At 45.1% G+C, this 19,353-nt stretch overlaps 1 protein-coding gene across 10 annotated transcripts in view; it reads left to right on the forward strand.

The window, feature by feature from the left end:
* Positions 1-1,197: 1,197 nt before the first annotated feature.
* rxfp1 (relaxin family peptide receptor 1) overlaps positions 1,198-19,353 on the forward strand; it is an 80,098-nt gene continuing 61,942 nt past the window's right edge. For 6 of the 10 annotated variants that reach the window (XM_084697337.1, XM_084697327.1, XM_084697365.1 and 3 more), the window contains exon 1: positions 1,198-1,567. Coding sequence is in view for 3 of the 10 variants with exons in the window: in XM_084697302.1 (XP_084553428.1) it covers positions 2,302-2,510 (209 nt within the window). In the remaining 7 variants the exon portion in view is untranslated. Of the gene's footprint in view, positions 1,568-1,985; positions 2,511-19,353 lie in introns of those variants that run through there. The other 4 variants (XM_084697302.1, XM_084697309.1, XM_084697318.1 and 1 more) reach the window with 2 other exon arrangements.

A 19,353-nucleotide genomic window follows, 5' to 3' on the forward strand; every position in this document is an offset into this window, starting at 1 on the left:
TTCTCAGGACCCATCTGCTACTGGTCCTGTCCACTCAGCAGCCTATCACTTAGAAGTAGGGTGTTCAATCACCTGCCGGGACATTATTTGTCTATGTGTGTGTGTAGGTCTGTGTGTCTCGGTCTAGTACGCATGTGTGTGTGTGTAGGTCTGTATATGTGTGTGTGCAGGTGTGTGTGTGAGCCATCTGCTCCGAGAGCTGCACATCAATGCTGGAGATTGGGAGGTGAGATGAGTGGGCTCGTAACAGATGTGCAGAAAGATGGCTGTCCCCGTCTGTAACAAGGGCTGAGGGGGGAGAGGAGGGCTGGGTGTGGACCTGGCTGTGGAACAGCTCCACCGTGACCTTGAACAACACGGCCCCCAGGCCTCTTGGAACGGTCAAGCACTTTCAATTACAAGTGAAATGGAAGTAAAAAAAAAAAAAGAAATCTAAAGGTTGTATTAACAGGTCATTAAGAGCTGTCTGAGGTGACCTCTGTTCATTTTATGGATGTTTAATTGTACATTAGAAGGAAACAGAGTGTCTTTAATTAAACCTAAGAGCCCACTCTATTCCATTCACCCTTTCTTTCCCTTGATGGAACATCTGAACAGCCCCGTTCTGTCCATCTAACACATATAAAATAACTATCCCGCCTGTCCCAGTTTAAATTCCCTCTAATTAATCAGCTCTGATTAATTAATTAGCCATGGTGGGCTGGGCCCATGCGATTGGTATTTAATGGTCTTTCATGGTGGTGGTCGTCCATCTTTGTCATGTGGTCACTTTTACTGAGCTGTCGGCATAGCTGCCTGCATCCGATCTCATATTCTCTCCCACGCATGGTGTTCCATCAATCTGTCAATTATCTACCCGTATGGCAGTTGTCAAGAACCGCAAAAGCAGACAGTGTGATAATGACTTTGTTTACCGATCCACAGTACTGTAAACACAACAGCCCCAGTGTTTCAGTGGGACTGGAGCTGTCATTCCAAAAACAGTCCTACCTGCAGTGTCCTCTAAGCTCTCAGAGAGGGCCTAATATATTCTAAACATATATATTTTTTAAGTAATCTGTTTAAAAGACAATGTTTCTGAAATAAACCCTTCAATCTTGCCTATTCAGTTTGTGTTGGAATGTGAAGAGTGAAATTAAAGAATCCCTTTTTGTCACCCTATCAGAATGTTGTTGCCTCCGTTGTCGGGAGGAAAATGCTATGCAGCTCAGATAGGTGTTCCAGCTATAAATGTACAGAGGGCCGATTAATTATTCAATGAAAGACTCATTTCCAATGACAGTAAAATAGACCAATCATATCTTCCCTCTAAATGGGTGGGCTTTGTTATCGCTAACTTTATGTCAAGTTCCGCCCGCTATGGAGAAGTCGATCACAAGCTGATAAACTAGCTAGCTCTAACGTTAGCTTGTTCGTTCACTTCACAATGGAAGCCGCGAGTAACGGAGTAAGGTAGCGGATGACATTTTAAATAAAAGCAAAGGATTAGTTGCACTACCCAGCCATCAACCAATTCATCCAAAACGACAGGAGAATGGACTTCGTTTTCAAGTAAAGATCATCAAAGGTAGGTTGTTGTTATTTAACGTTTCAGCCGCCGTGCCACTGTTTTGTAGTCCCATCCTAGCCTATATGTTATAGTATTGTGCAGAATGACCGGTCAATCTGTAGGCTAATGCAGTGTTGCAAACTTTTCAAAAAACCTTGGAGTGAGATTTGGTGGGGCCAACCAAAATGTCGCTGCTTAAGAAGCAACCCTCCCCAGCGTCTACGTTGCTTCACTCCGTGTGCTTGCGCCTCGTCTATTGCTGTTTACAACGTTACCAGGACTACTGGTTTGGCGTTGCCTTCTCAGTGTGATAAATACAAGGTGTGGCGTGAGAGTGTGTGAACTGGTTGAAATGCGTGTGTCTCACGGGCAATGCGTGAGAGTTGGCAGGCCTGTAAATGTACCAACGCAACGTCATTATGCGCAATCACCGTAAATAGTGCCGCAAGGGCTGGCTCAAATAGTGCGTAATGACCAATGCAATTTCATGTAGGCCTAATGCTGTGTGCGTGCTGTATCGTGTTTTTTTTCTGACGAGTAATTGGGGTCAGAGGACCAAGGTTTAAGAGTCACGGTTCACCACTGCTTTCTGCATCTGATGCAACGGATGCAATAACAGAGAATGCTGTTTCGTTGTTTCTTCGTTCCCTATTCATCTGACCTGTACTCAAAGTTTCCTCAACAAACTTTGTCAGGTTATCTCAAGTTCACCATACTCTGTGTTTTGTACCTCAAAGAAAAAGAAAATAGATATGTGCTATTGTAAAATCAATTATTTACTGTTTCTGTCTATCTTACACACACATGCACACAAACTCAAATGCCACACCGAAACTGGCCAACAACAATCAAGATATCATGCCTCCCCTCTTTATAATTCTGCTTCAATGACCCAGCCATCAACCAAGTCATCCAAAAAGACAGGAGAATGGACTTTGTTTTCAAGTCAAGATCGTCAAAGGTAGGCCATTTTGTTTAAAAACCTTTTCCGGCCGCCGCTGCTACTGTTTTGTAGCCCTAGCCTAGCCTAGCTAGCTTTTATGTTACAGTGTTGTGCAGAATAACCGGTCAATCTGTAGGCTAAATGTACCAACGCAACGTTATTATGCACAATTTATGTAAATAGTGCAGCATGACAGAGCGCCTGATTGTGACTACAGGGAATTGTCTGAGTAATATCAACGTTATCAGGTGAAATAGAGGAAGCGGCAGAGTGAAACAACGGCACAGGGCTGAAGGGAATGGGGGGGGGGGGTTAAGTTCAGTGGTAGAGCGTTTGACTGCGGATTCACAAGTTCAAGGTTCAAATCCCCCCTTAATTTCTATGGATAAGAGAAGCCACCAACTGAATACATTAAAATGTCACTTTCAGTAACAGATACAGTTTAAAGGAACTATAGTAGCATATCATCTGTCATCTGTGCCTGTTTGATGTTCAGTAATGGAGAAATTGGCCGTTCTTGGCATGCAGCCACCAGCTTATTGAGTAACACTTCACACAGTGGTGACAGTAAAGTGTTTATTAAGTACTAAGACACCCAACTCGTCCATACAGAACTTCAACACTTTGTATGCATGTCTGTTGGAAACTTTTGAAACCTGTATTTGATCCAGCACTGTATATTTGTTGTCACCCCCAACTACACACACACACACACCTTATTCAATAACATATGGGTTGAAACGTTAATAATCTCTTTCTATGTTCTTATCACCATTTAGTTGAATTGTTTTCATGTCAACTTAGTTTCAACTTATAAATCAACTTATAAGTGCGGATCACTTAGGATAACATATGAGTTATTAGTCATGTATAACCTTTTATAGGAGGCCTATTATAGGCCTATTATATGTGTACCGTGGCTTCACGTGACGTGTTGAATACTTGTTCTGGGCCAGGGCCCAGGAGTACAGGAAGGTCAGCTATTGACTCTAAAAATATACTGGTTCGCTCAAGGCATAGATTAAATTATTTTAGAGGGAATTGGAAGTACATTAAGGAAAGCGTACTCAAAGGACTGCACCATGATGTCTTGTGAAAGAGAACTTCAAAAGACTTGTGCTGGCAAACAAAAGTTCAGTGAAAACACTGTCAGCAATCTTGGATGTGGGCCAAGACTGTGATATTTTGTTATGCTTTTTTTTTTTTTATCAGTTGTTAATTGTCCTAGTTTGTGGTATAGATCTGAATGTGACAGAAAGCAACAGAGCCTAGGCCAGCTTATATACAGGTGGCTCAGATGGCTGAGCGGTTAGGGAGTCGGGCTATTAATCAGAAGGTTGTTGGTTTGATTCCCGGCCGTTCTGGGAAGGCCTCCTCTATCCAGGTTCTCTACATTTCCAAGGCCAGACACACATGAAAGCATGACCTTAGCACTGTATTGAACTACAGCATTGCTGAGGTCATGTACAGTACAAAACTCACCAGCGTCCTATTGGTCTTCAGAAGGCGCGTTTTCCGGCTGCTTTCTGTAAATTCACAACCTATTAGGCCCCACCTGAATAAAGAACTTTAAAAGATAAGACTTGAAACTCCACTACAAAGCTTATTCAAAGAAGCTTATGTAGGCCTAACGCTAGAGTGCCACTCTATTAAAATGTTCTTCAAGGTTCCTAAGGTTGAAATTAAACTGTGAGCACCTCGGATTGTCCTTTGCTGAGATGAATTTGTGCTAATTATTTTTTCGGAGACTTTAACAGGGGTAGCAGTGGCACACTAGCAGGTTAATGAACTTTGGTGATCCCGCTAACAATATCTTCCACAAACTGGCGACTTCGCAATGGATGCTATAATTGACAATCAACTCGGGTAGGTAGTCTCAGTGATTTAAAACAACTGTGGCCTACTGCTCTAACTAAGGGCGAGTGCGTCCTAACAGCACGGTATGCAGTCTGAAGTGTGCAGCCTATCTTTCCATGGAAGCCTTCTGTGCGAGGCCGGTGAAAACTTCAATTAGCCTTGTGTCTGCTGAGACAAACCTTTTTGGAAAGAGCGGGCCTATCCACTGGTAAAACTGTTTAATCAGCTTTAGCCCAAGTGAGATAAAAACCGCTAGCCTCTGTTCCCCGGGAAGAGACGGCACAACAAATCAAGGTGCCCACCCGGTTGTTGCCGTCAGTGGCGCTTACGATGCTAACAAGCTGTGTTGGAATCCCCGCCGGTAACTCATGCAGGAACCTCCTGCACTAAAGAGGAGGTGGAGTATGCAAGTGGACCCCAAAGAAAAGCTCTCTTCTACTGCAGGCCTAGGCTTACATGTTTGTTTATGTTCTTCTGAACGCGTTTTAATCCCATGTATCTACATTTTTCACCTGTATCGTTATACTTTTAAACTTCCGGCCCCATTAGCAGTCTCTTAAACTGTTTCAAGATGAGTTTGGCTAGTACCTTAAATTTAAAGACGTCATACAATTTCCTTCAATTATTTTCATGATTTTACTAAAAAACAACTTAAACGGAGCGCGGAACAGAGAGCATGTTACGAGCCCAACACTCAAAGGATGGAACGACTCAGATAAAACCAGACCATTTGCAGTAAAACATTTTATATAGGCAACATGTCCTAGTTACTGAGATATATTGCCAGATGTCAGGTCTTAGTCACTGAATTATGAATGTCTATTTGTTAGGCTATAGCTCTACCTTCCCAGAATATGAATGTGAATTCTATAAATCTTGTTGTTATGGAGACAATGAAGAAATATGCGTCATGAGGAAATGAACCGTAATTATTATTATTATTATTTTACACATTTGAATAGGAAGAGATTTGACGGAGGAACATCTGCCTGTTCGAGCAGAAAAATAGCAAAGAACTTAATAAGTGCGTCAGTGTAAATTATGATTTATAAAGTGTATCAGATTCCCCCTTTAAAATCTAGACCTAATCTGTGCACGTCCTAAAGTTTGCATTCTCAAAATTAAAAGCTTTACCATTGTTTAAACTCTTATTTTTAAGTAATGGAAAAATGGAATACATATACATTTCTTCTCAAAATGTCCGTCTGCCATTCTCACCTCAGTTTCAGCTACTGGGTCTCCAACCCTCCTGGAACCTTCCGGGGTATTTTAACGGTCCAACAGCCTCCATTCTCCTGTCCTCAAGCCTCACCACCAACCTTTTGAGCCTGGCTTTAATACCTCAACAATAGCAACAGCTTCTGTGACCGTATCCCTGGGTTCACCTCTGTTGCACCAAGAGGGATTATGGCTGATAGACTTGTCCCATCCAGAGACAGAATTTGTCCTGATTCTCTCTCTCCTGTGTGGTTGGTGCTGCTGGTTTGTTGTTTGCTCTCTGAGAGGCAAGAGGAAGAGCTGAAGTTGGGAGAACTTTGACAGTCTGGTTAGCATTCACTGCCATTTGACTTGTGAGCTAAAAGCTGCAGTCTCAATTTTACTAAAATGCCTAGGGGGTGGTGGAAGGACAAAAAGGTGGTTATTCCAAACAATGTTTAAACCTACACGGGAATTGAAAGCTGTACATTCAGCTGTTTGTTCACTCAGACTGTCAGTGTCGATGCATGTGTCTGTTAAGGAGCTAAGAGAGAAAGACAAGGCCAGACTGACAGGGAGTGAGCCACAGAAACACATTCCACGGTCAGCATTGTTCAGCTTTGTGCACAAGTCGCTTCAGTTCAGATGTTACCCATAGAGGCGAGGAGGAGAACAATCTTTCACATCACAAATCCTGACATATCGCTCTATTTTTACCTGTGCTGAGTTTTGCTCTCCGTTCAGCGGCCTTGGTTGGCTGTCCCAGGATACCAACAGTGTCTTGGTCTTCATGATTTAGTTCTGATGTTAAATACCTCTCAGGGACAGAGGGGCTGTTGCTTTTGTGTGGTGTGTGTGTGTGCTATTGTGTTGCTGTGTGTGTGTGTGTGTGTGTGATGTTAACTGTCGCCAGCCCCCGGCTGCTCCACACAGCTGGCTGCCTGTCCTCAGAGGAGCGATATCAGGCCTTAACTGAATCTCCTCCTCCCCAGGACTGGGAGATGGTGGTCATGTGATCTCTGTCTCTGCTGGGCTCCATGACAGGAGGATGCCAAGGGTTGGCTGGACTGCCACCTAAGTCACTAAATCAGCCCTGGGATTTCTGTCCATCACCCCCTGTGTCTCTCTTTCGTTGCAGGACTCTTACGTAAACTTCAGTGGTGACTTAGAACCTCAGTCTTTCTCTGGTCTATATGGAGCATCTGTTCACTCAAACAAGAACCGTAGACCAACAGATCATTCATAGTGCATTCATAGTGCAGATCATGCATGTGGACATGACTGCAGTCACGGTATGAGGATTGCAATAAGAATATGCAGGATATGTTATGTTGAAACCTACAATGTTGGTTAAAGCAGTATCGACAGATTGGGTTGCCCAGAGAACTGATGCCGGTTCTGGCTGTGCCACCTGTTCCCGGTCTCCTGCAAGAACACACGTCTGCTGTGAAAGTGAGTGGGTTGAGAAACTGCATTCACCGAGAACCCTGCATGTAATTATCACTTTAACTGATTTCAACAGCACCCGGCTCTGCAAAGCAATTATGCTTGGAGGTTTCTTTACATTCAAGTATTGTTGCATCTACCATCCACCAGTACAGTCTATCCACCAGTACAGTCTATCCACCAGTACAGTCTATCCACCAGTACAGTCTATCCACCAGTACAGTCTATCCACCAGTACAGTCTATCCACCAGTACAGTCTATCCACCAGTACAGTCTATCCACCAGTACAGTCTATCCACCAGCTTGACAAGCCCTGCTCCCAACTTCCCCTTGATCACCCGAAAGTTTCCGTACTTCAGCACATCTTTAATGAAGGACTAGGAAAGTTCCCCGGTAACTGTCTTCATGAACTGGACCAGACATTCAGACGACTGTATGCAATACAAACTGCTTGACAGCAGGCTCCTATTAAGAAGCACGGAAGGTTCTTCTTCTTCTATATGTTCTTCTTCTTTGTCCCCTGAGTGGTTAGCTAATCTTGGACCTGGCCCAGCTCCGTGCAGTTTAGGGCTGCCACTAACGACTATTTTTCTATTGATTAATCTGTAGACTATTTTATTGATTAATCTAAACGATTAATTTTCCTACATATGAGTGTTTTCATCACAGGAGGTGACAGATGAGTGTTTCCATCACAGGAGGAGAAATGAGTGTTTCTAAGTCAGTTGTGTCCATTGTTGGTTTTTGTTCTTTTGTGCTGATGCTGTCGTATTGCAGGTAGCACATCCAGTTTTGAGGCCGAATTTCTAGTCACACATATAAATATGTATTCCCATCCCCCACCGACCATCTCAATATCATCCTCTTTCTCTCCAAGTGTGGTGGGGGGTTGGTCTTGGCAGGGGTTGTAAATTTAATCAGCATATTACATGACTGGGGCAGCCATTTCTCAGTAGACACAGTCGCTGGCTCCTTCGTCTTGGTGGAGGGGGGATGGAGATGTGTTTATGGATCTGTGTGTGTGTGTGTATTTGTGTTAGTGTGTGTGTATAACCAGAGAGAGACAGAGAGAGAGAGAGAGAGAGAGAGAGCATTCCTGTCGATGGAGGAGATTGACAGAGAGGTTGATTAGTATCACCTCCCACTCTCTAGGGACAGCGTCCATCGTCCAACCCCACCACTCTCTCCTCCTTCTCCCTCTCTTCCTACCCCACCACTCTCTCCTCCTTCTCCCTCTCCTCCCTCTCTTCCTACCCCACCACTCTCTCCTCCTTCTCCCTCTCCTCCCTCTCTTCCTACCCCACCACTCTCTCCTCCTTCTCCCTCTCATCCCTCTCTTCCTCTGTACCGCCTCCACATCCCTCTCCTCGTCTGTCACCCATCTTCACGTCACTCGGATCACCCAGGTGGGTGAGCTGAGTCTAAGGCCACAGGGGATTGTGGGAGTGCACTGGGCCCAGGCAGATGTGCCCTGGTGGTATAGATAAACAGACAGACTCCTAGACAAATAGACTGACACACTGACAGACAGCCAGATAGTGATAGACAGGGAAAGCACCATAGATGGGCATCTGGGCTGGAAAGCGAGCAGATAGCGAGTGGGCATGGTGACAGCAGTGGGGTCTGGGCACAGAGTGGCAGTAATTACCAGGATGTTGTTGAGAAGCCTTCTCTCTTCCTCTCACCCTCCTGACCTCTCGCTGGGCGACCGACAGCTACGTGGGCCGCAGGATCATCACCCAGGTTAGGGGATTTGGAGGCTGATCCCTCCAACAAAACACACTCAAAATGAAGGGTGGGTCTTTACAAAGAGTATGTTTGGAGGGGGACAAAAGTTGGTACAGTCCAATTGAGATAGAAATTGTGTGTTGGGAAACCTTTGTTTTTGGAGGACACAGCACCTCTCTCACAGTTTGGTACATTCCTCCTACTCAGCATCGTGAGAATAGACAGGTGTTTGTGTGATAATAGATGTTTATCTTGTGAAGAGCCTTTAGGGTGATGGAGGGAGAGATCCAGAGAGAGCAGGGAGACAGAGCAAGAGAAAAGAGAGGATGAGATAGGGAGGGAATGAAAGAGAGGCATAAAATACATCAACATCAATGCTGCGTCACAGAACAACTCCTAATTTGTGAGGCTTCTCTGTAAGCTGCAAAACACATCTCCTTAGTGAGTACTAGTAGTTTTCTTTTCTATAATGCATCTGTAAACTAGGCGGCACGTCATATAAAGTATGCTGTGGCTTGCTCAAATTAAACTTTGATACGACCAACAGCTTTTAGCATTTTAACGGCCATCCAAGTCAGGATTTTTTTTCCAACTGCATTGTCTTCGCTTTTATTCAAATGATCGCACACAGCTTTTAACGAATCCCAACACCGGGGTGGAATAAAAAATTGATGATAAACTACAGCTATGTCTAAACCTAAAAGCAAAGGCTTTAACTTTCTTCTGCACACAGCCTTCAATCAATTGACATATAGAACTAATTATAATAACTGCATTCTTTATGATGCAGCACTGTATGGTATTATTACTGCATAAACATAGTACCTTATTATTGTTATTTACTGTGTGTCAAAATGAGTCTGTATCTATAATATCTGGTAATACATAAGCACTTAATTATTGTATATTACAGAGGCATTCCTTTGGGCTCAGTGGCTTCTTAATTGCCCCATGCCTTCCTCTCACCTACTGTATAAGTGTGTATTTTCTGATTCATTGCTTATGTAAACCTTTAACAACATGAAAAATGAGATGCTTTCTCCCCATGCATGATGAAAGTTGATGCTGGTATTGTGAGGAACTGTGGAGCAACAGTGCCCCCCAGTGGTTAAAAGTGCTGATGTTTCTAAAAGTCTGTGTATAGATCTCACCAGCTGTCTCTCTCTCTCTGCTTATTTACAGATGTATTTCCACCTCTATAGCAATCGTTTTTTTTGTGCTCTTTCTTTTCACTAATTACACTTCCTTAATTAACTCTCACCTGCCTTTTCACCTCACCTCCCTCACAATATCTAACTTCCCTAATTCTCTCTCTCTCTCTCTCTCTCTCTCTCTCTCTCTCTCTCTCGCTCTCTCTCTCTCTCGCTCTGTGTGTCTCTCTCTCTCTCTCTCTCGCTCTGTGTGTCTCTCTCTCTCTCTCTCTCATATACACACACACTCTTGGGTTCGATGAGAAGCCGTAGCATTAACTATTCGGTTTGCCGCGAAAGGAGCATTTCACTTGCAGTGTTCATCATTTAATGAGTCATTATTCAAAACCAGCCCTTTTCAGAAATATGCTATACAGAAATAGATATTCAGAAATAGACATTGGTAAATAGGCGACAGATGCCAATCCAATTACACTGACATCAAATAGACGAGAATCGTTTGCTGAGCTCATAAAAAGAGCAGGCTATTTCAGAACAGCAACAAGGTGAGAGTTTGACAGTTTGGGAGGACACTGTCAGGAAGTGCACCTGCAACCATCTTCAGGTTCCACGTTTTTATTTCATCTGCAAAAGCTCACCGTGTTTTATACATTCTAAACAACAACATTATCTTGGTGTTTCAGTAATGCCGAACCATTATGTCTCTGACATTTGCGTCCATTCGACGCCGGTTAGACTGACATTGATTAATGGTTTCAGATACAGTAAAGAATGTTTCTAACCTGGGATTATGCCTCACAGACTGTCACGCCCATCAGCTGAATCTCTCTCTCTCTCTCTGCCTCACTCCCGTGTCCTGCCTCTCTCCCCTGTCCTGCCTCTCTCTCTGCCTCACTCCCCTGTCCTGCCTCTCTCCCTGCCACACTCCCCTGTCCTGCCTCTCTCTCTGCCTCACTCGCCTGTCCTGCCTCTCTCTCTGCCTCACTCGCCTGTCCTGCCTCTCTCTCTGCCTCACTCCCCTGTCCTGCCTCTCTCTGCCACACTCCCCTGTCCTGCCTCTCTCTCTGCCTCACTCGCCTGTCCTGCCTCTCTCTGCCTCACTCCCCTGTCCTGCCTCTCTCTGCCTCACTCCCCTGTCCTGCCTCTCTCTCTGCCTCACTCGCCTGTCCTGCCTCTCTCTCTGCCTCACTCCCCTGTCCTGCCTCTCTCTGCCTCGCTCCCCTGTCCTGCCTCTCTCTCTGCCACACTCCCCTGTCCTGCCTCTCTCTCTCTGCCTCACTCCCCTGTCCTGCCTCTCTCTCTCTGCCTCACTCCCCTGTCCTGCCTCTCTCCCTGCCACACTCCCCTGTCCTGCCTCTCTCTCTCTGCCACACTCCCCTGTCCTGCCTCTCTCTCCCTGCCTCACTCCCCTGTCCTGCCTCTCTCTCTCTGCCTCGCTCCCCTGTCCTGCCTCTCTCTCTGCCACACTCCCCTGTCCTGCCTCTCTCTCTGCCACACTCCCCTGTCCTGCCTCTCTCTCCCTGCCACACTCCCCTGTCCTGCCTCTCTCTCCCTGCCACACTCCCCTGTCCTGCCTCTCTCTCCCTGCCACACTCCCCTGTCCTGCCTCTCTCTCTCTGCCACAGTCCCCTGTCCTGCCTCTCTCTCCCTGCCTCACTCCCCTGTCCTGCCTCTCTCTCCCTGCCTCACTCCCCTGTCCTGCCTCTCTCTGCCTCGCTCCCCTGTCCTGCCTCTCTCTCTGCCACACTCCCCTGTCCTGCCTCTCTCTCTCTGCCTCACTCCCCTGTCCTGCCTCTCTCTCTCTGCCTCACTCCCCTGTCCTGCCTCTCTCTCTCTGCCTCACTCGCCTGTCCTGCCTCTCTCTCTGCCTCACTCCCCTGTCCTGCCTCTCTCTGCCTCGCTCCCCTGTCCTGCCTCTCTCTCTGCCACACTCCCCTGTCCTGCCTCTCTCTCTCTGCCTCACTCCCCTGTCCTGCCTCTCTCTCTCTGCCTCACTCCCCTGTCCTGCCTCTCTCCCTGCCACACTCCCCTGTCCTGCCTCTCTCTCTCTGCCACACTCCCCTGTCCTGCCTCTCTCTCCCTGCCTCACTCCCCTGTCCTGCCTCTCTCTCTCTGCCACACTCCCCTGTCCTGCCTCTCTCTCTCTGCCTCACTCCCCTGTCCTGCCTCTCTCTCTCTGCCTCACTCCCCTGTCCTGCCTCTCTCTCCCTGCCACACTCCCCTGTCCTGCCTCTCTCTCTCTGCCTCACTCGCCTGTCCTGCCTCTCTCTCTGCCTCACTCCCCTGTCCTGCCTCTCTCTGCCTCGCTCCCCTGTCCTGCCTCTCTCTCTGCCACACTCCCCTGTCCTGCCTCTCTCTCTCTGCCTCACTCCCCTGTCCTGCCTCTCTCTCTCTGCTTCACTCCCCTGTCCTGCCTCTCTCCCTGCCACACTCCCCTGTCCTGCCTCTCTCTCTCTGCCACACTCCCCTGTCCTGCCTCTCTCTCCCTGCCTCACTCCCCTGTCCTGCCTCTCTCTCTCTGCCACACTCCCCTGTCCTGCCTCTCTCTCTCTGCCTCACTCCCCTGTCCTGCCTCTCTCTCTCTGCCTCACTCCCCTGTCCTGCCTCTCTCTCTCTGCCTCACTCCCCTGTCCTGCCTCTCTCCCTGCCACACTCCCCTGTCCTGCCTCTCTCTCTGCCTCACTCGCCTGTCCTGCCTCTCTCTGCCTCACTCCCCCACTTTCATTATTTCACTTTTTCGCGATCTCTTTCCCAGCCTGTCACAGAGCCCAATGTTATTATTGTCTCTCATCCCCTAGGAGATAGCAAAGCTCAGCTATCGCCTTTGTACTGTCCAAATGTTATTTCAACTCATTTCTCAGACCCAGCTTCTTGGCCCACCAGAGAAATAAGTTGTTGGTTTGAAAGGGTTGAAGTACAGCGTCTAATGACCAGCGTAAAATACGTTGTCGATGTGGATGCTGTTGAATCCGTTGCATGACAATTCATTGATCGTGGTAAATTGAAACCACTTTACTTCAAACGGCTGCTATTTTTGCCTACACTTTAAAGTTGACCAGTACATACTGTCCCAGGGGTCACCTGCGGGTCAAGAAACTCAGGCATTACTTTTGAATGTTTGCTCCCTGTCTTCTATGGCCCTACTGTTCTCCAAATATACCCCATTAACTCAGTACTAAGGCCTACTTCCTTTAAATCCAATTTCAATGTTTTAGACGGCTCTCCTCTGACATGCTGCGCAGGTTGTTTGAGGAGTTTGGGAGACGACTGTGGAGATTAGCTGTCTGCTAACTGGAAATATTTCCTCCACAGGTTTGCCGCTTGTGGTGTTTTTCGGCATTTAAAAAAAGGTCTGAGGAGGCACGGTTTCCTACAACTCGGCGGTCACCATGGAAACAACCCCACAAGAGCAAAATGTGCCTTCACTGATGATTTACAGCGGAGAAGGAGGGGAGCCAAAACGCGCAACTGTTTTCCTCCTGTTTGACATTTAGTTTGGCGTGTTATACTGTGTCCTTCTGAATGAGACTGTAGGTCACTCTATTTGGATGTCATTATATCCCCTCTTATTGACTCTCCTCGGTGACTTAATATCAATTGCAATATATTAAGGTATGTGATGAGGCCCTCATAAATAATTTTTATACAATACTGTCTTAACTTATGCAGAACTGTGGCCCGAAGTAAATATTAAAGGAGATAGTTTACATTGAGAACCGGAGCTGGTTTGCAAAGTAGATTGGGATGATTTACAGATATCATCAAAAAATAGGGAGATTTATTTACATAAACGTTTTCATAAACATACATTCATTTGAGAACCCAAACTACGCTGGGGTCAAAGTATTGTTGTGAATCACTGGCATTTCTCCCAAATCAACACTAGAGGGAGGCAAAGACATCCTTTTCTATGTTGTCTCGGCGAGTATCAAGAAACTGGGTGGAGTAAATGTCATCAGGTTCAGGACTTTATCCTAAAACTGCCCTGGAGTGCGCTCCTGCCAACAACACTTCCTGGAGTCTCGATGATGTCGGATCGGAAAATGAAGTAACGGGTGTTTTGGGAGTGTCTGGATTGAAAACGTGCATGAGGCCAAGCTATAATTACTGTCCATCCATTCAGGGTGTTCCCTGATACCAGAGACTTGTATTGATCAATCCTGTTAAGGCCAGGGCTATATTCAGCTATGGAGTTGGATCTGTGGCAGATATTTGAAGTCCACAGCTTGCTGGAAGACTGATGCCAACACCATAGCTGAGTGTAGTACGACTGTATCAAAGTTGCACATTCGATCTGTTGTTTTGAAGCAGGAAATGTACGGAGGTACTGCATCCACTGTAATCACGGTGGCGTCAAAACATTAAAAAAAGAAATCAGCTATGCTCGTAAAGTACCTGGACAGTGATATACTCAAACACAAACACAGCAGGATGCAAGAACACTAACCACAAAACAGAGCCAGCTGCATGCAAGCAACATTTCCTGTGATGTGTGGGTTGGGACTGTTGCCTCTCGCACCAGGCTGGACTGAGGCATTTCCTCCCTGGGCTCTCTCTCTCCTCCCGCCCGCCCGGACGGCCAAGGCTGAAGGTTCCTGTCAGGGTTCCTCAGGGAACATTCCACACAGACCTTTATTGATGTGGGTGTGTTTCTCTAGGATACTGTGGTGCTAGCTTTCCTCACGTCTTCTGTTTTTAGACTTCACTCGATGGAATGTTGTCAACTTGCGAGACCTTTCCGTTTTGATGTTATGTACAGTTGAAAGAGTGTCAAATGCGACTTGCATTTAAATTTAAAAAAATATATGTTATATCCACACGTAAACTAATGTGGGTTCTCGTTCCAAGCATGGCTTCTCTCCACGGTAATGAAAGTGATTCACAGTTACCTTTGATGACAAGATTAGGTTAATGATCGATTCTACAGCTGGGAATACACAAAGGAGGGAATAATTGATGCCTTGTCAAGACTTTGTGTGTGTATGTGAGAGACGCGTGAGTGACAGAGAGATGGAGGGAAAGCAGGGAAAGGAAGTGGAGCTGAACGAATACGCTGCGTGTTTTAGATAGCATTAAAAATATATATATAACGAAACGCAATATGTGGTGGCCAGTGTTGATTATGTGGCGCACCGCCACAAATTAGTCAACATTTGCAGCAACTACTGACGTTAGAAAAACTACAACACCACACCGAATCGAGCTAGACCGGAAACAAAACAACAGGCACGCCGCACACACTTGTTTGGGCTTGCGAGCCGACTAAAGAGTAGTAGGCTAATGTTACATTTTGAGTGGACGGCGAGCGCGAGACGCCGAAATGGATGCCAATAACATTCTGAATGGAAAATGTCCTTTTAAAAAGTTGCGAAATGGTTCCATTGAACAGACCAAAGTGATCTGTGTGTTTTGTTGTTGTGAATAAAGCTATCATCGCAGCACGTCTAGTATGAAATAACACTTCATGGCCAAGCACACAGCTGATGCTGTGCAATTCTCCGCCCCCTCGTCAAAGCCCGGCGATTGCAATGTTGTTTTCAATTTAAAAAAACGAACATTTGCACTAAGTAATATGATCCACTTTTCCATGTTGATAAGAGCATTCAAATGGGAAAAAATTATGGGACAAAAATAAATCAATGGACATTTAGAATAGATAAAAATGTGCGATTAATTAAAATTAATCACAAGATAATTATGAAATTTAAGCGATCAATCGCGATTAAATATTTTAAGCATTCGACAGCACGAGTTTATATGTTCAACCCCCCTCCCCAAAATACAATTCTGGCTATGCTACTGCCACTCACATTTAGTACACTGTTGCTCAGAAGGAATTCCCCTTACTCGTTTCCACATCCCACGACAGTTGGTTGGTTCGGCTTGTAGCTGTTTTTAAACATGGCTGCCGCCGCTCCCCGGAGAGAGCTTAGCCAAGGATGTGGTTCGTAGACTTTACAGCTACATGACCTTGCTTTTCCTTTAAGCTCTGCATTGCTACGCCGAAATAGCCTGTCCATCAATGAGTGCCACAGTCGGGACAGTCATTTGATGGCTTTTGTCAAAAGCGTAGGGTTCAACACAACGTAAATATATCTTCACCCTCCCAACACACACACACACATTTGAAAGAGTAGAACGACTAAGATGCTAGCTCCTCTGAATTACTACTGTCTTCGAAAACCTTTTGACTTTCAGTATGGTATTCATATTCAACATTCATATATTGTATGTATGGTATACTCATTCAAGGAAAGTTTGAAATGGTTCAATCAGGGAGGGTAAGGGTGGCTGGACCCAGAATAAGCAGAGAAGGGACTAGGTGGTTCTGCAGTTCAGTCTATTTATGCCTCAGTCTGAAGTTTCTCTGCATGTGTCTGTCTGGTGCTAACAGAAGAGCCTGTTGTTAGTTTAACAGAAGAGCCTGTATAGCTAGCTGCTAGCTTGGTTTAGATGCAGTCTGGGAGGAGAAATGACTGACCTTCATTAATTTCCTCCGCCGGTTTCCTGTTGGAAAGTGTGATGATGCAGTCTTTCCCCTGGCCGCATCATCAGTTTGAGCAGACTCTATTTACTGTAGGTTAAATCGATGTCGATTCAGAAGTTTAATTTGACTTACCAAGACAACTGGCTGTGTTTCTTATGTATACACTTTCAGCCGGTTTGTGGAGAATAATCAAGCTAAAACATAATTCATTTGTTTTTGGTTTTGTACATGAGGCCTTTTCTGTCAACAGCCCATTTTAGAATGGCTTCAAAACGTAAGCCTCATTTAAAAAACAATCGAGGAAACTAAGTTATTAAATCAGTCGATGTCAACATCAGCTTTTTCAGACAGCTTTCTGCATTCCTTATTCCACATTGGATGGAAAGAACAACTGACCAATTGTGAGCCTTTTAAGAAGCCTTCTTTCTATGATTGGTTGAGATGGTGTCTCCCTCCATTCCTGCTCTCATCACAAGGTGTCTATATTTAGACAGTGACCGAACAAGACCACAACTGTCCAATAGCTGTCTAAATCTCAGAGTGGATGGTTGGGATGCCAATTCATGAGATTGCCTCGCCCCATTTCCCAAATATAGGTACATGGTGATCTCTTTAATTCGGGTCATGCCTTTAAGTCCCCCCCCCCCCCTCCCTTTAGTTCTGAGCTTGAAATACCTAATGTGTTGTTTAAGATGTTCTCAGGCAATGTGTTTAATTAGTGAACCAAAAAGCTAATTTAATCAGCTTCACAAGATTACTCGTACATACAGTACAGTCTCTCTGTCAATAACATTTCATTTGTTGAATCCTCACCTGGCAGGAAATAAAACATTAAGTGGGGCAGATGTCATGTAGGCCTACTGTATGTGGTTGTCACAGCAGGTAGCTATGGAAGAGTAAAATCTTAGGACAAATCTCTTTCATTCATAACTGCTTCCTTAAACCTGCAGAGTAATTATTTCTGACAAGATTGGAAAGAAAAAGTGGGAAAAAAACCCTGAGGCCAGAGATGTTGTCACACATAACCGTTCCTATTTAAACACCAAACTACTTGAAACAAAAAGAAAAGAAAAAAACGTGTGAAATTTTAAGTCGTCATTTAATTAAAATACGACTGAGCATGAGCAGGATGCAATGTGACAATCAGCGGTAGACTAGCCTACATGTTGACATTTCTCAGAAGATAACTAGAAACTATATCAAAAAGACGCAAGTCCTCCAACAAAGGACAAAGAAGACCTGAGGACATTTTGTTGTGTCTACCACCCGGTATGTAAAAATAAAAAACTAGAAAGAAAGAGAATTACGTTGACGCTATCCTTTTCATCTTTCTTTCATCTGATCCACTTGAGGTTGCTTCCCTTGAGAAGTATGTCTGCTTGCCACCCAGGTGTGATAACGTCAAGGCACTCCCAGAGAGTTCTTGGCAGGGGTCTGCGATGCTACATTCCAGCTAGTCCTTACGACTTCACGGCTGAGGGATTAAATAGGTCACTGAGAAGGCCAGCACACAGCTCCTTCAGACAGTAGGGGTTGAATCAATTAGGGAATATTTTGCCTTTTTTTTTTTTTTTTTTGCTTGTTCTGTCCAGCTTTAAAATAATCTTGCGAATGGGGGATTTGCTCAGTGGTGCTGAGAAGGCTAATACGCAGCATTGCACATGATTGTGTGCTGATTTCAAATATCGGTCACTTATCACAGATAATCTCTTTAGACGATTATGTTTTATGTGTTAGGATTTTAATAACTACTTGTATGTACATCTATGATTCTTTTACAGTATTTGGCCTTACAAACAGCATCCTTTGTCTTCATATTGACATATCTACCTCTTTATTAAATGTCCTTGAATGTCTTTTGTGCTTCTTTGCATTATCTTCTGCCCACTTCGAGATTTCCTTTCCATTTCACACTTCGACCCTTCCTCTCCCTCCATTATACAAACACCTAACAACAATGGGTTGGGTAACTATATCCTCTCTCTCTCTGTGTACTTGTTGATCTGTGCTGGATTCCTTATCTGTGTTTTTAGAACATTGCGGGATTTGTGTAGTCCACTGGCACCGATGCCGACAGGAAACAGGAAGTAAAGAAGAGGAGTGATGAAGTGGGCTCATGACCTCTTATGAGCTAGACTCATTCAGCATTAGTAACTAGGCCTTGACATTCTCTTGAAACTATCTAGGGTTCTCTTTGTATCTGGTACAAATTATACATTTGTACTTTGCAAGGACAACTGGCTATCTGTGAAACAATGATTGCTCCAAGTGACAAGTACTCTTTATATTGTTGACTTTCTATTAACAATCATTATAGTATAAATACATAGCTGCACTAAATACCAGCTGTCTGAGTAAGCAGTCCAGGCAGAACCACTCAATATAAACATCCACTTCCCTGTGAGGCTTCAATAGTCGTTTGTTGAGCATGGAAAAGGAAAGTTGACATCATGGGAGAGAAGGGTGATTATCTGTACAGTGACCGACTGGAACTCTGGAGGATAAAGGCCTGCTCTGTTAGGATGCAGAAAGTCCCAGGGCAGAGCCAAGATGCTGGAAATCACAAAGACAAGATTCTTTCTCAAATCCTTTGGTTTACAGCTTGGGTTAGGTTCGGCACATTTGAACTTGCTTCCCAAAGGTAGACAAAGCAAGGCAGAGGACTGCAGCATCACAGTTTTCTTTCACTGGCATGAATGGGCAAGTTGTGCTACAATCACAAAAAAAAGGGAAATGTATTAGACCAGCTAACAAGTGGTGTGTGGTGCGTGTGTGTGTGCGTGAGTCTGTGTGTGTGTGTGTGTGTGTGTGAGTCTGTATGTGTGTGTGTGTGTGTGGGGGGGGTTGGTTGGTTGGTATGACTAGTATGCATGCTCTGTAATTATGAAAAACAATGTGCTGACCTTTCGGCTGATCTTGATGGGTGTGCACACACGTGAGGGTGAGATTTCCTGATGACTGACTTGTTTCTTGTGAGGACACGTCCTGATGGAA

Source organism: Hypomesus nipponensis, chromosome 1, assembly GCF_054491055.1.
Source record: "Hypomesus nipponensis isolate SF chromosome 1, ASM5449105v1, whole genome shotgun sequence".
Classification (NCBI taxonomy): domain Eukaryota; kingdom Metazoa; phylum Chordata; class Actinopteri; order Osmeriformes; family Osmeridae; genus Hypomesus; species Hypomesus nipponensis.